Raw genomic sequence first — 27,581 nt, 5'->3', positions numbered from 1 at the left:
GGTGAGGAAGTCTTAACTCACCATATATATTCAACATTTTACTTAGAGGATCTAGCCAGTTCAGTTAGGCAAGAAAAGAAATAAAAGGTATCCAGGATGGAAAGGAAGAAGTAAAACTCTTTAGTTGCAAATGCTATGATCCTCACTGTAGAAAATCCTATGGAATCTACAAAAAAGCTATTAGAACTGAAAGTTTAGCAAGGTTGAGACAATTTTTAATCTACTGTATTTCAAATATTAGCAATGAACAATGGGAAGTTAAAAATTTCAAAAATATCACTTACAGTAGTATCAAGAATATTAAACACTTAGTGTTAAATCTGACCAAAAAGGTACATCTGTACACTGAAAACTACGAAACACTTAGAGAAATTATTATTTTTTTAAAGATTTTATTTATTTATTTGAGAGAGAGAGAATGAGAGATAGAGAGCACGAGAGGGAAGAGGGTCAGAGGGAGAAGCAGACTCCCCGCTGAGCAGGGAGCCCGATGCAGGACTCGATCCCAGGACTCCAGGATCACGACCTGAGCCGAAGACAGTCGCTTAACCAACTGAGCCACCCAGGCGCCCACATTTAGAGAAATTAAAGAAGACCTAAGAAATGGATAGATATACTGTGTTCATGCATCAGAACACTGAATATTGCTTAGATGTTAATTCTCCCCAAATTGAGCTATTGATGCAATACAATCTCAATTAAAATCCCAGCAGTCTTTTGTAGATATTGACAAGTAGATTCTAAAATACAGATAGACTCTTTTTTTTTTAAGATTTTATTTATTTATTTGAGAGACAGAGAGAATGAGAGATAGAAAGCACAAGAGGGAAGAGGGTCAGAGGGAGAAGTAGACCCCCCGCCGAGCAGGAAGCCCAATGTGGGACTCGATCCCGGGACTCCAGGATCATGACCTGAGCCGAAGGCAGTCGCTTAACCAACTGAGCCACCCAGGCGCCCATACAGATAGACTCTTAACTATAGGGAACAAACTAAGGGTTGATGGAGGAGGTGGGTGGCAGATGGGCTAGATGGGGGATGGGTGTTAAGAAGGGCACTTATTCTGATGAGCACTGGGTCTTTTTTTTTTTAGCACTGGGTCTTATATGTAAGTGATGACCACTAAATTCTATACCTGAAACCAATTTTACCATATATGACAACTAACTAGAATTTAAATAAAAACTTGAAATCAAAAGAAAAAAATAAATGTTCACCTATGGCAGAGGAGATTTTAATAGCTTTATATTTTTTTAAGATTTATTTATTTATGGGAGGGGCAGAGGGAGAGGGAGAGAGAAACTCCAAGCAGACTCCTTGCTGAGCACAGAGCCCGACGCGTGGCTAGATCCCACGACCCTGAGATCAGGACCTGGGCCAAAACCAAGAGTCAGATGTTTAACCAACTGTGTCATCCAGGCACCCCAACTTTAAAAAAATAAAGATACACAGAGAAATGCCAAGGGCCTTCAACAAACATGAATGTCAAAACAACTTGAAAAAAAGAACAAAGTTGGAGGACTTAGAAACCTATTTTAAAGCTACAGTAATCAAGATGGACAAATAGACCAAAGTAACAGAATTCAAAGTCCAGAAATAGACCCACACAGGTATGGTCAATCAGTTTTCAACAAAGGTGCAAAAGCGATTTAGTGGAGAGAGGAGAGGCTTTTACAATAAATGATGCTGGAACAATCAGGATACCCATATGCAAAAAAAAAAAAAAACTTCAATTCTTGCATCATATATAAAAAAATAACTCAAGGGGCACCTTGGTGGCTCAGTTGTTAAGCGTCTGCTTTCAGCTCAGGTCATGATTCCAGGATCCTGGGATCGAGCCCCACATCGGGCTCCCTGTTCAGCAGGAAGCCTGCTTCTCCCTCTCCCACTCCCCTTGCTTGTGTTCCCTCTCATGCTTTCTCTCTGTCAAATAAACAAATAAAATCTTAAAAAAAAAAAAACTCAAAATAGGTCATAGACCTAAATGTAAAACCCAAAATTACAAAACTTTATGAAGAATGTAGAGAAGAAAACCTGTGTGACTTTAGGTTAGGTGACATTTCCCTAGTTATGGCACCAAAAGCATGATCCATAAAAAACAAAATGATAAATTTGACTTCATAAAAATTAAGAACTTCTAAAGACACTTAAAAGAATTAAAGGACAAGCCAAAGACTCAGAGAAAATATATCCAAACCACATATTTGGTTTATCCAGAATATATTTTTTTAAGCTCTCAAAATTCAGTAAGAAGAAAACAACGAACTTAATTAAAATATGGGCAAAAGATATGACTATACACTTCACCAAAGAAAACACATGGATGGCAAATAAGCACATATTTCAGAATTTATCAAATTGTATACTTAAACATGTAGAGAACTTTGTTAATATGTTATCATTTTTAAAAAGTTTGAAGAAAATGTATCACAATCTCAGCATCTGCTCATTTTGTGTAATGAGTATAATTATTTATATTATCCTTTGTTATTTCATGTATTTAAGCAAATATTTCATATTTTAAACATTTTTGGGGTGTTTTTAAACATTTACTGAGTATCCACTGTATGGCCAGTACTGGGCTTAACACTGGGAATACATGTATAATTAAGACAAAACTTTTACCCTCAAGAAATTCATGGTCTAGTAAGGGAGACAGATGCATTAACAGATCATTTTAATAAGAGAATCAATTATAGATTAGTGGCTAAAAGTGTAGACTTGGGAGTCTGGCAACTTCAAAGAAAATTAATTTTAGGGGCCACACTAGAGATAAGAAGACCAATTAGGAAATTATTATAGGCAAGAATAATGAGATTCTGAATTAGGACCATTGTAGGGATAGAGACACATAAACACAAAACTGACCAAATTTTAGTTAGATCAGTGACCTAAAGTTAAGAACCTCTGTTACAGACCGATCAGAAAGGAGAGAGAAAGAAGTTAAAGTGACTCAACCAGTATTTATTCAACACCTGCTATGTGCCCTTGTACTGGGTTCTGGAAACACAGGGATGATTAAGGCAGACTATACCCATCTCCTCATGGAGTTCACATTCCAATTGAAAAAGACAATAAATACCAAAACAATAAACCCTACAAGATTCCTACAGGACATAATAGGTACAGTGAAAGAAATAAGCAGAGGAGGAAGATAAACTACATTAAATAGGGTAGTCAGGGAAGGCTTCTCTGGGGAGGTGACATTTGAGCTGAGAAATAGAAATGGAAGTGAGCCAACCAGACACATGAAAAACTAGGGGAAGAATATTACTGGTAATGAGAACAAGTACAAAGACTCAGAGATGAGAGAGTGTGGTGTGTGTAAAGGAACTTCTGTTCCCTAGGTCAGTGTGGCTGGAGAACAAGTGAACTGAGAAAAGAATTGTGGAGGGGTGCCTGGGTGGTGCAGTTGGTTAAACATTTGCCCTTGGCTCAGGGTCTTGGGATTGAGCCCCGCACGGGCTCCACGGGAAGCCTGCTTCTCCCTCTCCCTCTGCCAGCTGCTCCCCTCTGCTTTGCGCATGCACATTCTCTTTCAAATAAATAAATAAATCTTTTTTTTTAAAGAATTGTTTGAGATAAGGTTTGGAGAGACAGAAATGAGTCTGATCACTCAGTCTTGCAGTTTATGATGAGAAGATATAGATTTTCCCCAGCTGCAATGAAAAGTATTAATGGGTATTAAGCAGGAGAATAACATAATAAATTTATATTTTTTTAATGATTACTCAGACTGCTATATAGAGAACAGATCTGAAGCTTAGGGAATAGATCTAGGCTGGCAATACAGAGAAGGGAGATGGAGTGGTCAAAGGCATAAACAGAAGCCTTGAGCACCTTCCACATTCTAGATGCTTTGAAATTATTTTAAATATTTTTTTCAATCTTAATCTTCCTAACAACCCTAAGTGTCATTATTCTCACTTTACAAATGAGAAAACTGAGATGCAAGGAGGTTATAAAACTCGTGCATAATCACAAAGCTAGTAAATGGCTAACCAGAATGACTAAATCGTACAGTCATATGCTCCTCCTCTAAATTTTAAGCTCCTCCTCTGGTTTTTAAGCTATCTATTCATGCAACAAATAATTTTTGACTACCTAATTGTATACAAAGCATGATGAAAGGTACAAAAATTCAAAATAAGACTATTTTTTTAAAAGATTTTTATTTATTTGAGAGAGCGAGAATGAGAGAGAGAGAGAGCACATGAGAGGGGGGAGGGTCAGAGAGAGAAGCAGACTCCCCGCTGAGCAGGGAGCCTGATGCGGGACTCGATCCCGGGACTCCAGGATCATGACCTGAGCTGAAGGCAGTCGCTTAACCAACTGAGTCACCCAGGCGCCCAATAAGACTCTATGTTGAGCAATTTTTAAAAGTAATAGAAAATGTTCACAATATAATGTCAAGAACAGAAAAAAAATGTATGTTTCAAAGCTCTTTATATAGTTTGATTACAATTTTGTTTAAAAAACATATTATTTGTGTTGATATATTGTCTGGGCTTGTGTATAATTATTACTATAAAAAGACTGGAGGGAAGCCTGGCTGGCTATGTTGGTTAAGCATCTGACTCTTGATTTCAGCTCAGGTCATGATTTCAAGGTCATGAGATTGAGCCCTACATCAGGCTCCATGCCGGGTGTGGAACCTGGAAGATTCTCTCTCCCTCTCCCTCTGCACCTATCCCCTCTTCACATGCATGCACACTCACTCTCTCTTAAAAAACAAACAAACAAACAAAAAAACGAAAGAAAAAAGATTGGAAGAAAAACCATCAAATGTTAAAAATTATTATTTCTGAATGGTGGACTTATGAATGATTTTTATTTTTTCTTTATATTTTATTACATTTACCTGCAGTTCTACAATAAATATATAACTTTAATTCAATGGAATGGTTAAAGTGAAGAGTCAACTTATAAGGGACTAGGGAATTGAGTGAACAAGACTAGGTAAGAGAAATGAGTAGAGATTGCTCCCTTAAGAAATTTATGTAAGAAAGGAGAAAAACTGAGGATTGGTTGTCTTTGTTCATTCTTTTGTAAGACTGGAAAAGACTTGGTAACATATGCATATAGGGCAAAGAAGCCAGTATAACAGAGGCAAAGATTTAAATAGCAAAACTGATGTGACATAGCTTCAACAGGAAGGGACGAAAGTCCAGAGAAATAGCACATGTATCCTTTTTATGGGATGAGAAATCCTTCTGGAAATATAAAATTTGTTCATGTTCATTTACATGGTGCTTTATACTTTTTCAAATTGTTTTCTCATTACAAAATCAAAGCTACCTGTAAAAGAGACCATGTTTTTCATTTTATCTATCAGAAAACTAAGGTACAGAGATGTAAAGCAGACTTTTAAAATTGGATCTTGAAAGTTTTTTATACAGTGAATCCCTATGTTTTACATTCTGAGAACCCCAAGTACAAAAAGATCAAGATAACCAAAATCACACCAAGTAGTTAATGTCAGAGTCAGGACTACAACCCATATTCTTCAAAATTTATTCTACATCTTTTAAGATTTTGTTTATTGGGGGTGCGCCTGGGTGGCTCAGTCGTTAAGCGTCTGCCTTCGGCTCAGGTCATGATCCCAGGGTCCTGGGATCGAGCCCCGCATCGGGCTCCCTGCTCAGCAGGAAGCCTGCTTCTCCCTCTCCCACTCCCCCTGCTTGTGTTCCCTCTCTCGCTATATCTCTCTCTGTAAAATAAATAAGATCTTAAAAAAAAAAAAAAGATTTTATTTATTGGGGCGCCTGAGTGGCTCAGTCATTAAGCGTCTGCCTTTGGCTCAGGTCATGATCCCAGGGTCCTGGGATGGAGCCCCGCGTCAGGCTGCCTGCTCAGCGGGAAGCCTGCTTCTCCCTCTCCCACTCCCCTGCTTGTGTTCCCTCTTTTGCCGTTTCTCTGCCAAATAAATAATAAATAAAATCTTTAAAAATAAAAAAGATTTTATTTATTTATTTGAGAGAGAGAGAAAAACATGAACGGGGGAGGGGCAGAGGGAGAAGCAGACTCCCCACTGAGCAGGGAGCCTGACCGGGGGGGGGGGGGGGGGGGGGGGGGGGGCTCTATCCCAGGACCCTGGGATCATGACCTGAGACAAAGGCAGGTGCTTAACCAACTGAGCCACCCAGGCACCTCAGTATTTATTCTACATCTTAATGCTGAGTATAGACATTTAGATAAGTTTGTGACCTTTTTGTAGGAAAGTTTATTTTATAAACACCTTGTATCTACTCAATCAAAAACACTTTCTTGTAATATAAAAGCATTTTATAATAAAACAATTACAAATTAGGTTCTACATATAGTCACACTTCTGAAAATATATATTACAAATGAAGTAGTTGCCATAAGAATGATTTGTCTAAGGCCATGGAGCTAATAAGAGACAGATATTTTCATTACAACTTAGTATTTTAAATTTAAGTTACAAAGAGAATTTGAAGAAATACCACTTGGACAATCTCAAACTTCTCAGTAAAAACAGAAGATAAAGAAATTTGTTTAGATGAGTTCAGGTAGGTTGGAACATACACTATTTGAATTATATTAAAGGATAATAAAGAGGGGTGCCTGGGTGGCTCAGTCGTTAAGCGTCTGCCTTCAGCTCAGGTCATGATCCCAGGGTCCTGGGATCGAGCCCTGCATCAAGCTCCCTGCTCTGCGGGAAGCCTGCTTCTCCCTCTCCCACTCCCCCTGCTTGTGTTCCCTCTCTATGTCTCTCTCTCTGTCACATAAATAATAAAATCTTAAAAAAAAATGTAAAGGATAATAAAGATAAAAGAATAAATAAAAGAACAATTACTGGACAATCCTAATAAAGTTAGAAATTCTACTTCAGTTTGTATTGTGCCCAATGCCCAGTGTTATGATTTATACTAGCAACATTTGGCAGCTTGGAAATAAGAATGGAAAAAGCAAACAGTGGGGATTATCCAAGCTTGAAGACTGTAAGAAAGAAAAGATAGAAAGTCAAGGCAGCAGGGGATTATACTGTGCCAAGTGGTTAATTATCCGTGGGTAGGGAGGCCAGAAGCAGTGTCAATATAAACAGGAGAAAAGAAAAGGGGAAGATGAGAGTTCAAAAAACTTCAATTTCATAAACCACTTTTTTTTTCTTCCAAGATTTTATTTAAATTCAAACGAGTAAACATATAGTGTAGTATTAGTTTCAGGGGTAGAATTTAGTGATTCATCACTTGCATATAATACCCAGTGCTCATTACAAGTGCCCTCCTTAATGCCCAACACCTGTTTACCCCCCATCCACCCATCCACCTCCCCTCCAGCAACCCTTTGTTCCCTATTGTTAAGAGTCTCTTATGGTTTGCCTCCACCTGTTTTTATCTTATTTTATTTTTCCTTCCCTTCCCCCATATATGTTCATCTGTTTTGACATGAGTGAAATCTTATGGTATTTGTCTTTCTCTAACTTATTTCACTTAGCATAATACAGTCTAGTTCCATCCATGTTGTTGCAAATGGCAAGATTGCATTCTTTTTGATGGCTGAGTAATATTCCTGTGTGTGTGTGTGTGTGTGTGTGTGTGTGTGTGTGTGTGTGTGTGTGTGTGTGTGTGTACGGACACCATATCTTTAACCACTCATCAGTCAATGGACATCTGAGCTCTTTCCACATTTTGGCTACCATGGATAGTACTGCTATAAAACATTGGTGAGGGGGAATTATTTTATTTATTTATATATATATATATTTAAGATTTATTTGTTTTTTGACACAGAGAGACAGCGAGAGAGGGAACACAAGCAGGGGGAGTGGGAGAGGAAGAAGCAGGCCTCTGCCGAGCAGAGAGCTGGACGTGGGGCTCAATCCCTGGACCCTGGGATCATGACCTGAGCGGAAGGCAGACGCTTAACGACTGAGCCACGCAGGCTCCCCTATTTATATTTTTTTAATAATTATTTTTTTAAAGATTTTATTTATTTGACAGAGAGAGCATAAGCAGAGGGAGCGGCAGGCAGAGGGAGAGAGAGAATCAGGTTCCCCACTAAGCAGGGAGCCCAATGCAGGGCTCGATCCCAAGACCCTGAGACAAAGGCAGACGCTTAACCAACTGAGCCACCCAGGCACCCCGGGGGGGGGATTATTTTAAACCTGATATATAATTCACACCATAAATTTCACTATTCTAAGTGACTTTTAGTATATTCACAGGTTATACAACCATCACTACTATCTACTTCCAGAACATTTTTATTACTCCAAGAAGAAAACTCATACCCGTTAATACCAACTCCCCATTCCTCCCTCCTCCCTCTAATCTCCTTTGGATGTGTTTCTATGGACTTGCCTATTGTAGACATTTCATATAAATGGAATCATACAATGTGTGGCCTTCTGTATCCAGCTTCTTTCACTTAGCATAATATTTCCAGTTTTCATCCATGTTGTAACATATACCAAGACTTCATTCCTTTTAATGGCTGAATACTACTCCATTGTGTGGATAGAGCACATCTCACCCATTAATTGATGGTCATTTGTGTTGTTTTCCATTTGGGGATATTATGAATGATGCTGCCATAAATATTAGTGCATGAGATTTTGTGTGGACATTGCTGAGTGAAGATAACTCTATGTTTAACTATTCGAGGAACTTTTGAACTGTTTTCCTAAAGTGTCTGCACCACTTTACATTCCTACCAGCAAAGTAGGAGTGTCCCAATTTTTTTATATCCTTGCCAACACTTATTTTTTTATTACAGTCATACTAATGGGTATCAAGTGGTATCTCATTTTTTTTATTTATTTATTTGAGAGAACACAGTGAGAGAAAGAGCACACACGAGTGGGGAGAAGGGGCAGAGAGGGAGGGAGAAGCAGGCTCCCCACTTAAGCAGGGAGCCCGATGCGGGGCTCAATCCCAGGACCCCTGGATCATGACCCAAGCTGAAGGCAGATGCTCAACCGACTGAGCCACCCAGGCGCCCCTCATTATGGTTTTGGTTTGCATTTTCCTAAAAACTATGATGTTGAACATCTTTTCATGGGTTTATTGGCCATTTACATGGATAAATGTTGTCTTCATCTACTCAGGCTGCCATAACAAAATACCACAGGCTGGGTGGCTTAAACAATGGAAATTTACTTCATACAGATTTGAAGGCTGAGAAGTCCAGTATCAGGGTGCCAACAATTCAGTTCCCAGTGAGAGCTCTCTTCATGGCTTGCAGACAGCTTCCTTCTCACTGCATCCTCACATAGCTTTTCCTGGGTAGGTGCACTTAGGAGAGATTTCTTTCTTCCTCTTCTTATAAAACCACTAATCCCATCATAAAGGCCCCACCTTCATGACTTAATCTAACACTGATTACTTCCTAAAGGCCTCATCTCCAAATACTCTTGCACTAGGGATTAGGGCTTCGACATAAGAATTTGGGGAGGACACATTAAATTCATCACATACATCTATTCAGATCCTTTGCCTATTTTAAAATTAGTTGTCTTTTTATTGTTGAGTTGTAAAAGTTGTTTTGTACTCTGGATATTGGAATCCTATCAGATACATGATTTGAAAACATTTTCTCCCATTCTGTAGGTTGTCTTTTCTCTCTTTTTTTAAAGTTTTTTTTCCCCAGTTGTATTGAGGTACAATTGATATATAACAGTGTGTTAAGGTTAAGGTGTACAACCTGTAAATCTGATACTTATATGTTCCAAAATGATTACTACCTTAGCCTGAGCTAACACTTCCATCACATCACCTAATTACTGTCTTTTCACTTTCTTGATAGTGTTCTTTGAAATACAAAGTTTTGAAATTTGCTGAAGTCCAATTTATCTATTTTTCCTTTGGTTATTTGTGCTTTAAGTGTCCTATCTACGAAGATTTACACCTATATTTTCTTCTAAGAGTTTTATAGTTTTAGCTCTTATAGCTAGGTTTTTGATCCATTTTGAGTTAACTGTTATATATAGTGTCATATGACTTTTTTAAATGTGCTAAGTGGGTAACCATAAAGTCTACTCAGGAAATAATATTCAAAATGTCCTTTCTTCCCATACCAGCCAAATCACTGCCATAGGCTGCTAACATTGTCTGCTATGGAAATGAAAGGGATATGATAACCCAAGAGGCCAGAGTTGGAGCAATAAGTGCCCAGTTGATTACACAATGAGGGGTAACAACAGTTCAAGGATTTTAATTCAAAGCAGGTACAATGCAGCGTAGCTCCCACTAACTACTGAATAAAAGCCACTTGCCTGCAGGATGAGCCAACTTCCAGGATCTCTGATGTTAAGAGCTCTCCTTTTCTTCTTCCTCTACCTACCCAATCTCAAAAGGAAGAGAAATATGTCAATGTTCATGTCCTTTCCATTTCCTTTCCCTTCACATCAAATCTTGAACATATTCTCAATAGTGAAGTATGATTAGATACATTTAACAGGGAAAAGAGTAAAGAAATATTAAGGAAGCAAAAGAAAACAAATTCATTTTTTTGAAGATTTTATTTTTTTAAGTAACCTCTACACCCAACATGGGGCTCAAACTCACATTCCTGGGATCGAGAGTCGCATGTTCCACAGACGGTGCTAGCCAGGCATCCTAACAAATTCATTTATCTTAACTTCTCTTGATCTTCAATCAATCTTCTCTTTATAAAATCTTGCCACGTGTTATGCAAATTCAGCAGCAAGAGACAATGTTTAGGACATATCAAAGTTTGAGGATTAAATGTGGACTCAACAATGACCTAGGAGCCCACAAATTCTTCCCTTACTTCTAAATTTAATATATGAGGGGGCGCCTGGGTGGCTCAGTCGTTAAGTGTCTGCCTTCCGCTCGGGTTAGTGATCTCGGCTGGGATCGAGCCCTGCATCAGGCCCCCTGCTTGGTGGGAAGCCTGCTTCTCCCTCTCCCACTCCCACTCCCCCTGCTTGTGTTCCCTTTCTTGCTGTCTCTCCCTCTGTCAAATAATAAATAAAATCTTTAAAAATTAATTAATTAATTAATTAATTAATTTAATATATGAGGCTGAGGTAAAGCTCAGTTTCCTCATCTTGGAAAGAGAAATTGTGATAACACATAAGTCTGACCTATCTCTGGAGAATGAATAAGATCATGTCTACAAAATGAGCTCCTGGGGAAAAAGTGTTAGATGAATACTGAGTCTTGGGGCGCCTGGGTGGCTCAGTCGTTAAGCATCTGCCTTCGGCTCAGGTCATGGTCCCAGGGTCCTGGGATCGAGCTCCATGTTGGGCTCCCTGTTCGGTGGGAAGGCTGCTTCTCCCTTTCCCACTCTCCCCGCTTGTGTTCCCTCTCTCGCTGTGTCTCTCTGACAAATAAATAAATCTTTAAAAAAAAAAAAAAAGACTACTGAGTCTTAGAGTTGCTGATCCTGTAAGATATAAAATTATAATAGATATTTAATCTTTGAATATGAGAATTTCAGATGTTCGCCACTGTGAGTTTCTCACTCAGTGATAAGCAAGCCTGGACCCATCAATCTCTCAAACATACAAAAAGCATGACTCCCCACTTCCTTTCACAACAAATTAACAAAGAGGACAAAATTAAACTAAACTTTTTTTGTAAATTCTCCCTGATAGCAAAAGGGTAGAGTACAAAGAGGCAAAAACTAGATTATCATAATCATAACCATACAACAATAGCACGGCTGTCTTCTCTACTTTCAAGGGCTAGTATTCTTATCTGGTCTTCTAAGGAAAAAAAGGGCTGTAAATTTTCTGACTTGGGAAAAACACTTGAACATGACTGGTTAAACTGTATTTTACAAAAGAGTTAAATTATGTCAATAAATATGGGAATGAGGAGGGGGTAATTAAAAAGATAAAAAAGAGGGGCGCCTAGGTGGCTCAGTCGGTTAGGTGGCTGCCTTCAGCTCAGGTCATGATCCCAGGGTGCTGGGATCGAGCCCCGCATCAGGCTCCCTGCTCAGCGGAGAGCCTGCTTCTCCCTCTCCCTCTGCCTGCCTCTCTGCCTGCTTGTACCCTCTATCTCTGTCAAATAAGTAAATAAAATCTTTAAAAATAAAAAGATAAAAAGATAAAGAAATCACAATAATATGAATGGAAGAAACAAGAAAGAAACAGCAAAACAGGGACCTATAAACATGGCCTTTTTCATATTCCCTCATCTTTTTTTTTTTTTTAAGATTTTATTTATTTATTTCACAGAGAGAGACACAGCGAGAGGGAAAACAAGCAGGGGGAACAGCAGAGGGAGAGGGAGAAGCAGGCTTCCTGTGGAGCAGCGAGCCCGATGCAGGACTCGATTCCAGGACCCTGGGACCACGACCTGAGCCGAAGGCAGACGCTCAATGACTGAGCCACCCAGGCGCCCCTCATATTCCCTCATCTTATCACTCTCTTCTACCCTTTCTTTTTTTTTTTCTTTTCACCAGAGTAAGGACATAATAGGTAGTAGCTTCTAGATCTGGACAAGAAGGACAAACTAAAACCATCACATTTTGCCAAATATTTATGATAGAAGCAGTTCTACATAAATGGGTAAGTAGATATATAAATGGGTATAAAATGAATTTCTATATAAATGGATAAGCATATCATGCAGAATAATAGTACATATATTAATATGAAGCAATGAGAATTTTTAGACACATAAGAATTTATCTATATTAATGGACATCATCCTTCAAAGTACAGAAGTTATTCTAATTGACAAAAGACCTCACATCTGGTCTGAGGTGTCTTATCCTAATAAGCAACTGGGAGTCATCAAGGAAGGAACTTAAAGATATATTTAAATTCATATATAACTGAATAAATAATAATTCTAGGGCCGCCTGGGTGGCTCAGTTGTTGAGCGTCTGCCTTCAGCTCAGGTCATGATCCCAGGGTCCTGGGATCAAGCCCCGAATTGGGCTCCCTGCTAGGCAGGAAGCCTGCTTCTCCCTCTCCCACTCCCCCTGCTTGTGTTCCGTCTCTCACTGTGTCTCTCCCTGTCAAATAAATAAAATCTTTAAAAATAAATAAATAAATAAATAAATAATTCTATATAATAAAAGGAGAATTAACAAAAATTCAATTAGATTAGATAATGGAGAAAAGAAAAGAGAGGATGCTAAAAAAAACCTCAAAATTTATAAGTCTGGAAAATTATGAATGTTAGTATCATTGAAAGAAATGGAGACATGACAGAGCAAGTTAGTTGCAAGAAAATGAAACCCATTTTAGATATGTTGCACATATATTTCCATGGAACCTTTAAATGGAACAGTTTAATTGACAATCAAAGCTGGAAACATGTTAACTGATAGAGAGGAAAAAAATAAGTCTCATCAGCATAGAAATGATATTCAAACATTAAAAGCAGAAAAGCTATCTGAAGTAAATACAGAATAATACTACAGACAGGGCGCCTGGGTGGCTCAGCTGGTTAAGTGACTGCCTTTGGCTCAGGTCATGATCCTAGAGTCCCCGGATCGAGTCCAGCATCGGGCTCCCTGCTCAGCAGGGAGTCTGCTTCTCCCTCTGACCCTCCCCCCATGTGCCCTCTCTCTCTCTCTCAAATAAATAAATATAAAATCTTTACCAGAAAAAAGAATAATAATACAGAATAATGAATGGAAGAAAGGCATATTGGTAACTGAACTTTAAGGACTACCCTCCAGGTTACCAAAGAAGCACCTTGAATATACATACCTCCATTACAGTACTTATCACATTACATTTTATTTACAGAGCTACCTCTCCCTATGACTTCCTGTGGCAAGTAGATGTTCAATTAAAGTTTTTTTTTGGATAAAAGAAAGAACAGTTAGGAACCAGAGAAGAAAGTGGGCAAGAAAGAGAACATAAACCATTAGAGAAGAAGTAAAATGGGGAGATTATTTTGGTCACTATTTCTTAATCCAACATAAATAAAACACCCAAAAATAAGAGCCTGTTTGTATACAAATTGATCTGAAGTATTCCAGATCCAGAAAAAAAGTACCTTGATACAATCCTGATAGAATAGACTGAAGAGTAAAGAAAATCGAAGCTGGATGGCTCAACAACAGCACAGTTCCCCAAAGAGAGATCAGACCTTATTTTAGGCACTGAGAGATATTAACCAAGCAATGAAGAGAACAACATAGTTAAAGTGAATTCAGAGGCGTACTATTAATTTTGTATAGATAAGTAATTTTTTTTAACATCTGGAAATCTGATGGTTAATGAATCAGCCACCAGAGACTTCCTAACGAAGCTAATTAAACAGTGTAAAGATTTGTGAATGGACCAATTTAAAGCAGCTTGTTAATAATGTTACAGAATGCTAAATAAATAACGATAGTAATAAAGGCATAATTAATGGTGCATAAACCAGGGAGCTAAGGGATTTAAATCTTAAACTTGGACAATTTCCTTTGTGAGTTTCAGTGAGTCATTTTTGTTACTAATTAATAAAAATAAATAGTATTATTGACTGGAGGATAGTAGTATGAGCCTGGAAAGTAGACAGACTGAAGTTGGCTACTAAATGTGATTGACTATGATAAAATGACTCAATTTTTTTTAAAGATTTTATTTATTTGACACAGAGAGACAGAGAGACCACAAGTAGGCAGACAGGCAGGCAGGCAGAGGGAGAGGGAGAAGGAGGCTCCCCGCTGAGCAGGGAGTCTGATGGGGGGCTTGATCCCAGGACTCTGGGATCACGACCTGAGCCAAAGGCAGACACTTAACCGACTGAGCCACCCAGGCACCCCTAAATGACTCAATTTTTATTGTGTACTTGATATGCAGTACTTCTTCTTTGTACAAAAAGTTAGCCACCTGCACCTTACCGTAAGTATATAAAAAGAGATAAATATGCATAAAATTGCTGTGAGCTTTTAAAATAATTAAATTAAAACTAAGTTACCAGGGTGCCTGGGTAGCTCAGTCATTAGCAGGTGCCTCCGGCTCAGGTCGTGATCCCAGAGTTCTGGGATCGAGCCCCGCATCGGGCTCCCTGCTCCGCAGGAATCCTGCTTCTCCCTCTCCCACTCCCCCTGCTTGTGTTCTCTCTCTTGCTCTCTCTGTGTCGAATAAATAAATAAAATATTAAAAAAAAAACTAAGTTACCATGACACAAACTGTCTAAATTTTGTATTAGCATAATAACAGGTGGTTATTCCATAACCTAAATTCAATTCAGTACATTCTCTCCAGGTATTAACAGTGATAATAAAACCATTCCCTTGTGCCTGTATAGGTTTTCACCTTTTTCAAAGCACTTTCACAAATATTAATTGAAGAAATTGTATTATGTACGATCTGACCACTGACTGTACAGGCATGGTAAGTATAGGTTTATGTTTCAGGAAATATTCTTATCTCCTCCTTAGTGCTAATAATAACATACTTCCTGTTATTTATGTGGATTTTCACTTCTTTCAAAGCACTTTTACATATATTAACTAAAGCAGTGGCATTAGGAATGATCTTTCCATTCTTTGATCATCCAAAGGGCAGAATTCAAAAAAGAAGAGGACTAAAGATTGATAAATAGACTAGATGGTTTTGAGGCAGTCAACTCATGATTCTTAAAGCTGGACTCAGGTTTCCCAAAAGTCTTAGAATCAGAGCAAACTCTCCAGGACAATAAACTGATTCTTCCTTTCTTCTAGACATAGGCTTTGGGAGGCAGTAGAATTAAGTGATTAAAGTATCTTAGGTATATGCAATAAGGGGAGAAACCAAATCTGTCTTGATCATCTCTGTAATCCCTCCATGTCAAGCACAAGGCTCAGTGCATAGTTAATGCTCAATAAATCATTATGATGATTACCACAGGAAGAACATTCTAACCAAGCTCCCACAGAACATCTGTTATGGAGCTATTACTTTTCCTCCACAATTACTGCTTTCAAATGTGTGCACACCAAGAAGAACCTAAGATCGGGGGCCTGGGTGGCTCAGTCAGTTAAGTGTCCGCCTTTGGCTCAGGTCATGGTCCCAAGGTCCTGGGATTGAGCCCGCATCAGGCTCCCTGCTTGCTGGAGTCTGCTTGTCCCTCTCCCTCTGTCCCTCCCCACACCCCGGCTCGTGCATGCTCTCGCTCTCTCTCTCAAATAAAATCTTTTTGAAAAAGATTAGGATCACAGAGCAAAAAGCTGAGGTCCATTAAGAATCTAGGACACAGGGGCGCCTGGGTAGCTCAGTCGGTTAAGGGTCTGACTCTTGGTTTCAGCTCAGGTCATGATCTCGGGGTCGAGATCACTAGCCCTGTGTTGGGCAGTGCAGAGCCCACTTGTCCCTCTCCCTCTTCTCCTCCCCTACCTTCTCTCAAATGAATAAATAAATAAAATCTTTAAAAAAAAAATCCAGGATACAGATTACCAGAAAGTAGATTCAGAGGGGCAAGACAATTTCAAAGGCAAAGGGAAATATACCTGATGACCCTTAATTTAGCAAGCAAACACTTTTAAATCCCCATGCTTAAACTAAAAATTACTTCAGCAAACTGGTACAGCCACTCTGGAAAACAGTATGGAGGTTCCTCAAAAAGTTAAAAATAGAACTACCATATGATCCAACCACTGCAGTACTAGGTATTTACCCAAAGGATACAAAAATACTAATTCAAAGGGATACATGCACCCCAGTGTTTATAGCAGCATTATCTACAATAGCCAAATTATGGAAACAGCCCAAATGTCCATTGATTGATATATGGCTACAGAAGTGTGTGTATGTGTATATATATCTATATATATATATATAGATATATATATAGGAATATCACTCAGTCATAAAAAAGAATGAAATCTTGCCATTTGCAACAATGTGGCTAGAACTAGAGTATTACGCTAAGCAAAATAAGTCAGAGAAACACCATATGATTTCACTTACATATAGAATTTAAGAAACAAATGACCATAGGGGAAAAACCAGATGGAGGCAAACCAAGAAACAGATTGAAGAGAACAAACTGATTGTTACCAGAGGGGAGGTGGGTGGGGGGGATGGGTAAAATAGGTGATAGGGCTTAAAGAGTGCACTTGGTGGGGGGCACCTGGGTGGCTCAGTTGGTTAAGCGTTTGCCTTCAGCTCAGATCATGGTGCCAGGGTCCTGGGATCAAGAAGCCTGCTTCTCCCTCTCCCTCTGCCCTCCACTTGTGCTATCTCAAATAAATAAATAAAATCTTTAAAAAAAAAAAAGAGTGCACTTAGTGCGATGAGCACTGAGTGTTATATGTGAGTGCTGAATCATTAAATTGTACATCTGTAACTAATATTACACTGTTAACTAACTGGAATTTAAATAAAAACTTAAAAAAATAATAATTAAAAAATTAAAATTACTTCAAAAAAGAAGTTCCAAAAAGGAAAATTATTTCCTATATGTTTATGTCCTTAGGGTCACTCATCTTGTGAGTTGCAAAAATAGTTTCTTCTTTTTCTTTTATATGACCAAGATAAAGGAAGGTACTTTGGTTTATGCAGTAATTGGGTTACTAGAAATGTGGATCTAAATAAAATTTTTAATTGATTGCCTTTTAAAAAGCACAAGGAACACTGCCATTTTTTAAAGTTCAATGGTAAAATAAATAAATAGATAAATAGTCCAACGGTAATACATTTCATAAACATTTATAATATTACACTGCTCTAATGTAGTTTTGTTGTTTCCATATTTAACACACAGCACATTTTTTTAATGACAAATGTACAGCTTAAAAAAAACCCACAATCTACTTATATTTTAAATTTAGTTGGAGGTTTCTTTTAAAAAATATTTTGTAAAATCTGTAAATTAACCACACATTAGGAAAAGACAGGGCCATTGGATAATTTACAAACCACACAACTACAGAAGATAAATATGAAAGCACAACACTTCTCAGATCATTTTGATCTCCTTAAAATAATGTATGTCCTTTTGCTTAAGGATATTCTCAAGTCAAAGGAAAGAAGAAGTAAAACCAAGGTCACCAAAAGCTCCTAAACCATACCAACTTTGGCATGTGGAATACAATATTAATACTAGCCAAAACAATTTACAGTAAAGCCTCCTCCAGACATTATTTCTTTGAGGCAGATGGAAACAAATACTTTACCAAAAATTTTATTTTATCTGGGATAATTTTGCCTGAGGTTGTACAGAGAGTATTCAGAGACACTATAGAGACCTAGGTATCTTGTTCATTCCTGTATCTATACAATTTTATAGATCGTCTTTCAGCAGGATTGCCAGATAAAATACAGGACAAAATACTGCATCAAACATACTTATACTACAATATTACTCATTGTTTATCTGAAATTAAAATTTAAGTGGGCATCCTATATTTTTATTTGCTAAATCTGGCAACACTATCTTTCAGTTTGTCTGTTTTAGAAAATACCAAATTCACTGCCAGGAAGAGACTTAATCTCATGAAAGTAGAGCAATTCTTTCTTTACCTTTTAGGAACTTCTTGAGAACCAAACCACCATAAATGCTTCCTGCAGAAGCAACTGAAAGAAACAGAACACAAAGAAATATCACAAACAATTAAACAGATTTTATCTAAAGAATCTAATGGAAGCCTAAAAACACTTTATAGATACAGAACATAAAAAAGGTGACCACTCTGTAATGAGTTTACTAAACATGGAGGCATCAAAGAAGCATTATGAGGCTACAACAACTCTCTGGCAGCAGATAACTTCTTGGAGATGAGAAGTAAATGGCAAGTCTTTTCACCTACATCCAATACCAGGACTGCTTCTTTAGGTATTACTATTCCTGAGAGAAAAGGATTATAGGAAGACTGCAAACTGTAGCTAGTAATCAGAATATATCATGCCAATAACCCATATTCCAGTACAAGATTCAATTAAAAATTTTGGCCCTTCTTTTAAACAATTTACTCTCTAGTAGAAAATATTAGACTATCAGGTAAGAATTCTTCATATCTAGAGTTCTAACTCTGAACATAAGAACATTTAGACCAACAATCTTTTTCTTAAAAATTTTTTTAAGTAAACTCTACCCCGAATGTGGGGCTCAAACTCACAACCCTGAGATCAAGAGTCACATGCTCAACTGACTGAGCCAGCCAGGTGCCCCTAGAGCAATGATTCTTCAGGGAAAGAGGGTAAGGAAGGAAGCAGGCACCTACGAGGGGAAAAAAGATTAGTACCACCTGGAGACTTTTTAAATTGAACATCTCTCCCCCAGAGGGTTAACCCATAGTTAAGAATCTAAGAATCACTGCCCCAGGAACCAGTGAAAATGTGCCTCTCTCCCTAGAAATGTGTACTCCTCAGGCAGGGGGAAAAGGTTGAGAATAACTGAACTACAGTGAGAGGCAACACCATTCTCTAAATGTGTGCTGTCCAAATACAGTAGCCACTGGATACATGTGGCTATTTAAATTTAAATTTAGCTAAATTAAATTAAATTAAAAATAAGATTCTTCAGTCACACTACCGTATTTCAAGTGGTCATTAGCCAAGTGTGGGTAATGGCTACTGTACTGAACAGCACAGACAGAGATTTCTATCATCCCAAAAAGTTCTACTGAAATGCAATAGAGCAGGGCTTTACATTTCCAGATTTTGAATGATTCTAGACAAATGGTATTTCAAAAGGCCTGAGCCCAAGTAACACAGAATATTCAATAAAAGACAATCATCTTGGGGTGACTGGGTGGTTCAGTCAGTTAAGATCTGCCTTCAGCTCAGGTCATGATCCCAGGATCCTGGGATGCAGCCCCACATGTGCCTGCTTCTCCCTCTCCCCATGTTTGTGCTCTGTCAAATAAAGTCTTAAAAAAAAAAAAAGACAATCATCTTTTTCTTAACATTCCTCACAGGCATACACTGGTTCTAACTTAAGGAGAGTGGGTCACTGGGACAGGGATGGCAGGTGGTAGCAGGCCTACACTAGTGATTAGTGAAGAATTGAACGTTAATAAGAAAAAAAATACAACCTATATATCTCACAGTGTGTCCATGATGTTTCTCAATTGTGTATGTCACACTGTTTCCTCATACATCTTTTTTTAATTTTAACAAGTACCGTATCAACAATTGTTGAGGGGCACCTGGGTGGCCCAGTCATTAGGCATCTGCCTTCGGCTCAGGTCATGATCCCAGAGTCCTGGGGTCAAGCCCCGCATCGGGCTCCCTACTCAGGGGGAAGCCTGCTTCTCCCTCTCCCACTCCCCCTGCTTGTGTTCCTGCTCTATCTCTCTGTCAAATAAATGAAAAAAATCTAAAAACAAAAAAATCGGGGCGCCTGGGTGGCTCGGTTGGTTAAGCGACTGCCTTCAGCTCAGGTCATGATCCCAGGGTCCTGGGATCGAGCCCTGCATCGGGCTCCCTGCTCGGCGGGAAGCCTGCTTCTCCCTCTCCCACTCCCCCTGCTTGTGTTCCCTCTCTCGCTGTCTCTCTGTCAATTAAATAAATAAAATCTTTAAAAAAAAATAAATAAAAACAAAAAAATTGTTGAAAATGGGTCATTTTTGGTGAACATACTCAGCAATTATCCTGCGTGCTCCACACCTCTTCCAGCCCCCAATTTTTAGCTATACTTCTAATGTCTCTGTACTAAAGTAATAAAGTGCTATCCTTCAAACACAAAGATAACAGTAGAGACTTATTTGTAAAACATTATTTTTAAAGCAACAGCATCCCCCAAAATTCCCTCTAAAGAACAGAAGATATTAAAAAAAGGGGGGGGGGCGCCTCGGTGGCTCAGTCGTTAAGCTTCTGCCTTCCGCTCAGGTCATGATCCCAGGATCCTGGGATAGAGCCCTGCATCAGGCTCCCTGCTCAGTGGGGAGTCGGTTTCTACCTCTCCCACTCCCCCTGTTTGTGTTCCCTCTCTCGCCGTGTCTTTCTCTGTTAAATCAATCAATCAATCAATCTTTAAAAAAAGAGCTATGAGGTCAAATACGTTTGGGAAATGCTGTATACTACAGCCCATTTTTGAAGATTCATAGTCTACACTGGCATATCAAAGGTTTTGAGAAGACACAATGAAACTCACTTGATGTTGTTTTTCAGAGAGTGAGTAGGGAGGGTGGGGAGCAGAGGGAGAGAGAGAATCTTAAGCAGGCTCCACACCCAGTGCAGAGCCCAATGTAGAGTTCACTCTCACGGCCCTGTGATCATGACCTGAGCCGAAATCAAGAGTCGGTTGCTCAACGAACTGAGCCACTCAGGCACCCCTCATTTGATTTTAACCAGCATTCCCCAAATTTATATGACTACTTAACTCCTTCCTCATAACTCATATAAACATACTGTAGAACACTATGAAAAACACTGCAATAAACAGTATGTTAAAGACTTCAACAATTACTGATGGAAAAACTATATAGTGATCTCTCAGTTTCTCATAGATGGATCATTCAAGTAACAAAATTTGCTGGTGTTGTGAGTTGCATTTTGTGCCTCTGAAAGAGATTTTGAAGAACTAAGCCCCAGTACTTGTGAATATGTCTTTATTTGGAAATAGGGTCTTCACAAATGTAATCAAATTAAGATGAGGACATACTGGTTAGGGTGGACCTAAATCCAATTGGTGTCCTTTTAAGAAGGCTACATGAATGGGGTGCCTGGGTGGCTCAGTCGTTAAACGTCTGCCTTCGGCTCAGGTCATGATCTCAGGGTCCTGGGTTCGAACCCCACATCGGGCTCCCTGCTCAGCAGGAAGCCTGCTTCTCCCTCTCCCACTCTCCCTGCGTCTCTCTCTGTCAAATAAATAAATAAAATCTTTAAAAAAAAAAAAAAAAAAGAAGGCTACATGAAGACACGGACACAGATAAACACAGAGGGAGACTATCCCATGAAGGCAGAGGCAGAGATTGGAGTGATATGCCTACAAGCCAACACCAAGAGCTTGCTGGCGACTACCAGAAGCAAAGAGAGAGGCATGGAATAGATTCCTCCCTCACAGTCTCCAGAAGGAACCAACCCTACCTTAGACCTTGATTTTGGACTTCTGGCCTCCAAACCTGTGAGGGAATAAATTTATGTTTGTGGTACTTTGTTATAGCAGCCCTAGATAACTAATACATTGTTTTTCATCATCAGAGATTTCAGACCAACCACATCACTTCATACTTTCAAGTAAAGATGACAGACTGAGGGGCACCTGAGTGGTGTAGTTCGTTAGGCATCAGACTCTGGGTTTCAGCTCAGGTCATGACCCTGATCAGGGTCATGAGATTGAGCCCTGTTTGGGGCTCTGGGCTGGGCGTGGAGCCTGCTTCAGATTCTCTCTCTCTCTCTCTTTCTGCCCTTCCCCCACTAGCTCTCTAACTCCTGTCTCTAAAATAAATAAATCTTAAAAAAAAAAAGATGGCAGATTGAACATACCCATTATTATTATTACCTCCTGAAATTGCAATAAAACAATAGGTTATTTTTTAGAGGAATAAACCCACAAGGACAGAGAAGAGACAAAGATGATGATAGTAAAATTCTAGAAACTGAAAAGCAGAAGGACTAGTAGGTTGGATTCAGGGGACCTTAGAAATTGAATTATAATCCAGAAAAGGGAAAGGCCAAGAAACAACCCAAATGATGCAACAAAATCCCCCAAAGACTCAGGAATGGTAGAATCAGGAACTTTTGGAATTAGAGGTGGGGTAGGAGCTAAAATAAGGAGAGTTAGTTGGAAAATGAATTTAAGAAGTAGTCGGGTAGGGGCACCTGAGTGGCTCAGTCGTTAAAGCGTCTGCCTTCAGCTTGGGTCATGATCCCAGGGACCTGGGATGGAGCCCCGCATCAGGCTCCCTGCTCAGCGGGAAGTCTGCTTCTACCTCTCACACTCCCCGCCCTCCCCCCCTGGCTTGTGTTCTCTCTCTCACTGTCTCTGTCAAATAAATAAATAAAATCTTAAAAAAAAAAAAAGTAGGGGCGCCTGGGTGGCTCAGTCGTTAAGCGTCTGCCTTCGGCTCAGGTCATGATCTCAGGGTCCTGGGATTGAGCCCGGCATCAGGCTCCCTGCTCAGCAGAAAGCCTGCTTCTCCCTCTCCCACTCCCCCTGCTTGTGTTCCCTCTCTCGCTGTGTCTCTGTCAAATAAATAAAATCTTAAAAAAAAAAAAGTAGTCGGGTCTTTAGATGCTTTCCTCCACTCAGCATTCTAGGGACTGACCCTTCCTAACCTTGGCAGGGGGTGGGGGAAGGGTTATTCTCTGAAAAGGAAGAAGCATGGGGTTTTGAGTTGAGGACCAAAGGTGTATTAAAAATAACTGGCCTGGGGCACCTGGATGGCTCAGTCGTTAAGCATCTGCCTTCGGCTCAGGTCATGGTCCCAGTGTCCTGGGATTGAGCCCCGCATCGGGCTCCCTGCTTGGCCGGGAGCCTGCTTCCCCCTCTCCCACTCCCTCTGCTTGTGTTCCCTCTCTCATTGTGTCTCTCTCTGTCAAATAAATAAATAAAAACTTAAAAAAAAAAAATAACTGGCCTGAATGAACATAAAGACTGAATGCTGAGATACCTCTCTTACCCCTCCATCCCAGAACACTCACAATCTGGCTTTTTCTCTACCTGGTGAGAAGCTATGAATTTACACATAGAAAAATCTGGCAGAATGCTTTTGAACGTTAATTAACAATTATCTCAAGGGATGAAATGACTAGAAAGTCTCACTTTCCATAATATATGTGTCTGCAATGTTCAAATGTTTTATGATAAACATGTATCACCCTTCCTTCTACCAAAAAATTATGAAAATTATTAAAGATCAGAGACAATAAAGACAATAAAGAGAAGAGAAAGGCCCCTATATTTCACATGGGCTGAACAAATCCATTAGGTTCAAAATGCCTATGGAATTGGGTTTTTTGCTAAAAGCTACTATGGCTCAGGTCCTCCACTCTGAGTGAAATCCATCCTGCTACCTTGGCCAGTTTATTGGATTAGAATCAATGCATAAACTAACACAACCACATACAGATCAGCATCACCCTAGCCATCTAGCTAACCAAAACTCTCCTATGAACTGTGGGAACTCTGTCCAGTCAGAATGGAGTTCACGCACAGTAATAGCAAACCAACCTGTCATATCTCTCTCAAGGATGTTTACTGCTAGGTACCCAAAGAGAAGACATGGCTTTCCAGTTCAGTGACACAATGTCTTGTAGAGCCTAAAGTACTATTCAGTCTCAGCTGGGACTCAGGATGACTCCTCTAAGGCTGACAGGATAACTTTATCCCAAAGTATCCTTCAGTAAACCTACAGACACACACATACACACTCTCTTCTCTCTCACACACACACAACCAAACAAAAAAGTTATCACTTCGAAGTTCAAGAAAGGGCGCCTGGGTGGCTCAGATGGTCGAGCGTCTGCCTTCGGCTCAGGTCATGATCCCGGGGTCCTGGGATCGAGCCCCGCGTTGGGCTCCTGGCTCAGCGGGGAGCCTGCTTCTCCCTCTCCCTCTGCCTCTCTCCCTGCTCATGCTCTCTCTCTCTCTCTGTATCTCTGTGTCTCAAAAGAATAAAATCTTAAAAAAAAAAAGCTCAAGAAAGTTAGGTTGTTGGGGCACCTGGGTGGCTCAGTTGGTTAAGCCTCTGCCTTTGGCTCAGGTCATGATCGCAGGGTCCTGGGATCAAGCCCCGCATCAGGTTCCCTCTCCTCCCTACCCATGCTCTCTCTCACTATCTCTGTCTCTCTCTCCTAAATAAATAAATGGAATCTTTCAATAAAAGAGTTAGTTCTTCCAGGGACACTCAATGCATCAGCTTTCCCTCAACAGTGTAGGCAGAAACAATGAGAGAGTAAGAGCCAAATGGAAAAGGTTTATTTTCAAACTAACTGCAAGTTAGAATTATTAAAGTATGCACCATTTATCATTTTTTTTCTTTTCCTTTTCCTTTATTTTTTGGCTCTCTTCCAACTATCAAAGGCTGGACATGGAAAAGGAGATAAAATTCAATGTAATGTAATTTTGCTGTGAAAGAGGAGGTTAAAACCAAGAGCAAGAAGGACATTGTTTCCGAGAATTCTTAAGCCAGTAAAATAAATAATCCTCTGATGTCACTGTATACACCTTTCCTGTAGAACACATTTGTGAATCTATCACCAGATACTTATTACATAATTATTTAATTTTTTTAACTATGGAATAACCCTGGAGTGATAACATGATAAAAGATTATGACTTAAATTTTTAAATTAACTATAACAAATCATAACAAAACAAAGACAGAAAATCAGTATTTCTTCCTCTACTTACTAGTTGTTACACAGTGAAGAGTATTTGCCTGATGCTTAGAATTTAATGCTTCCATGGAAATCACTAGCTGTCCTTCTAGCAATGCTCCCTTTGATGTTCCTGTTTCACACTTCCAGTGAATTATTAAATATTTCAAAATCTGAAAAGGGCACAATTCAAAGAAAACAAATCTTTAGAAATCATGGCAATATCAAATTTAGATGATAGTTAACAATCCGAATTTCTAAAAAATAATATTCTTGCTTGCAAAATGTCAGATTTACATTTTGTTCAGAACAAAGCATTGTGTCTACACAGAAGAAATAACCAGAAAAGTGACATAAGAAGGGAGACATGGGAAATTAACACAATGCCCAACAAGACAGGAAATGGAGACAATAAATTGCTTTATTCAAAGGCTAAGTTCATCTGGAAATAATAATTTGGAAAAATTAAGTGGGAGTTTGTTTTTCCTGTTTCTTTTTTTCTCCCCAAGTAAAAACAAATGTGAAGATTATGAATAAGACTGGCATCTGGCCATGAATCATCTTTACCTTTCATTAAATCATCATTTCTGAGGATCAGAATATAGTTAAGAGCACTGGCTTTGGAGGCAGATGCCTGGGTTTGAATCCCTGATGTGCCATGTGATCTTGGGCAAGTTATTTAACTCCTCTCTACCTAAGCTTCCTCATTTACCAAAATGAGGACAAAACCACCAGTTATGGCTGCTGTGAAATGTAAATAAAATAAGAGCAAAGTGCTTAACACGGTGCCTTGAAAATATAATAGTAAATGCTTAATAGACATTAGCTTTTACTTCGAATAAGTTCATCTGCAGTGAAGACTGCACACAATATTTTAAGTTTTAAGGTTCCAAGATGTCTAGATAAAACATTCGATCTTGATGAGGGAAATTTAAAATATACTGTATTTAATTCCATTATTTATGAAAGTACACTCTCACTTCCACACTAAGGTACCACAGGGAAAATTACTACCCCTTTTCTTAAAGGCAAAGAGATCTCATCTCAGTAAGAGAACTTGAGAACGATGATCCTAATGTGTACGAGAGTTTATAAAAATGGTTTCCAGGCGTTCCTACAATCTAACACTTTCCTTCACACATCCTCCGACGCAGGGCGCTCCCCTCCGTTAAGACTTTCCCGCAGTGTCTTTACCCGTGAGAGAGCAGTTGGGAAAAGAACACTGGCCTGGGAGTCAGAAGCTCTGGGTTCTAGCCTAGCGTCTGTCGTCTGTAAAATCGAATCCTCCAACTTTCTTTGAGGATAATGAAGGAGGCAAGAGGACCGTCAGGATCAACCCCGTCGGGCCTGTGGTTCTGTTCTGTCTAGTCCCCCGTACAAACCCAGGGCCTAAGAATTCGATCGGGGGCGGCTGTGAGGGTGCTGCCACGGCTGAACCCACGTGGCGTGGCGGCGCCGGGCGTTCCGTCCCACCCTCCAGGGCAGGAAGGTTCCCCGGACCGCGGGGTGGTCGGAGCTCAGGGAGGCCTCTGCACCGCAGCCATCCACCACCCGACTGCTCGGGGCCCGACCCACGAATGCGCCCCACACCGTGGCCCACTGGCCGGCTGCACACGACTCTCCCTCACGCCCACTTCGCCCGCACTGGTCTCGCCTTCCGCCCGGGGCTGCCCATTCGTCCTTCCTGCGCGCCCCCTCGGCCCGCGGGGACCGCCCCCCCCGGCCGGTCTCCGGGCCCTAACCTGGTCCGCTAACGCCTGGCAAACACTTGAGCCTCCGGGGCCTCGGTTTTCTGGGCTGCCAGGTGGGGTTCCCCCCAACTGAGGGAATGGTTGCACACTGCCCAAGCGCTCCCTCATCTGCTCCTCACAGCCCCGTGTGGGGCCGGCGGGCTTTCACCGAAGCACCTCATTCCCACCTCAGGCACCGCCTGACCCCTCGGCCCAAACTTCGCGGTCCCCTCACAAAAACCTTCCCAGAGCGTCCGCCTCTCTTTTCTCCCCCTCCCCGGCATCACCTCGCAGACTGCCACGGCCGTGCACTCCATGACGCGGAGGCAGCAGCAGCGGCAGCAACTACTGCAGCAGCAGCAGCAGCGGCAGCAGCAGCAGCAGCGACGCCCACTGCCGGCTGCCCGCCCGGACGTCGACCTCCGCCGGCGCCCACGCCCGGTCGCTCGGCGTTCTTCCCGCCCGCGCGCGCCCGCCCCGCCCATCGGCCCGCCGCGCCTGCGCACTTCGCGCCGCATCTCCCTCAGGCCGCGGACCGCCGGGGCTCGCCAAGAGCGGTGGGGAGGTGCCGGGAGCCGCGAGGGCCCGTGGGCGGACGGGTGGGCGGGCCGCCGCGCTGGGGAGAACCCGCGGGTGGCGACTGCAGCTCGAGGCGAGCGAGAATGAAGCCAGGCCAAGACTCTCTTTCCCCCGGAGAGGGACTTTCCCACGGTCCC

The 27,581-nt window shown here is 40.5% G+C and overlaps 1 protein-coding gene across 2 annotated transcripts in view; it reads right to left on the bottom strand.

Annotated features, from left to right (window-relative positions):
• C11H11orf80 (chromosome 11 C11orf80 homolog) overlaps positions 1-27,300 on the bottom strand; it is a 105,871-nt gene extending 78,571 nt beyond the window's left edge. Inside the window, exons 1-3 of one of the 2 annotated variants that reach the window (XM_027581537.2) lie at positions 27,153-27,300; positions 25,170-25,308; positions 18,392-18,445 (exon numbers count right to left, since the gene is read on the bottom strand). In XM_027581537.2, the coding sequence (XP_027437338.2) occupies positions 18,392-18,445; positions 25,170-25,308; positions 27,153-27,182 (223 nt within the window). In that variant the 5' untranslated portion in view covers positions 27,183-27,300. Of the gene's footprint in view, positions 1-18,391; positions 18,446-21,901; positions 21,937-25,169; positions 25,309-27,152 lie in introns of those variants that run through there. The other variant, XM_027581538.2, reaches the window with a different exon arrangement.
• Between the last annotated feature and the right edge of the window lie 281 nt (positions 27,301-27,581).

Source organism: Zalophus californianus, chromosome 11 (assembly GCF_009762305.2).
Source record: "Zalophus californianus isolate mZalCal1 chromosome 11, mZalCal1.pri.v2, whole genome shotgun sequence".
Taxonomy (NCBI): Eukaryota; Metazoa; Chordata; class Mammalia; order Carnivora; family Otariidae; genus Zalophus; species Zalophus californianus.
The sequence above is the reverse complement of the archived record's forward strand: the minus strand, read 5'-3'. Positions and strand labels throughout refer to the sequence as shown.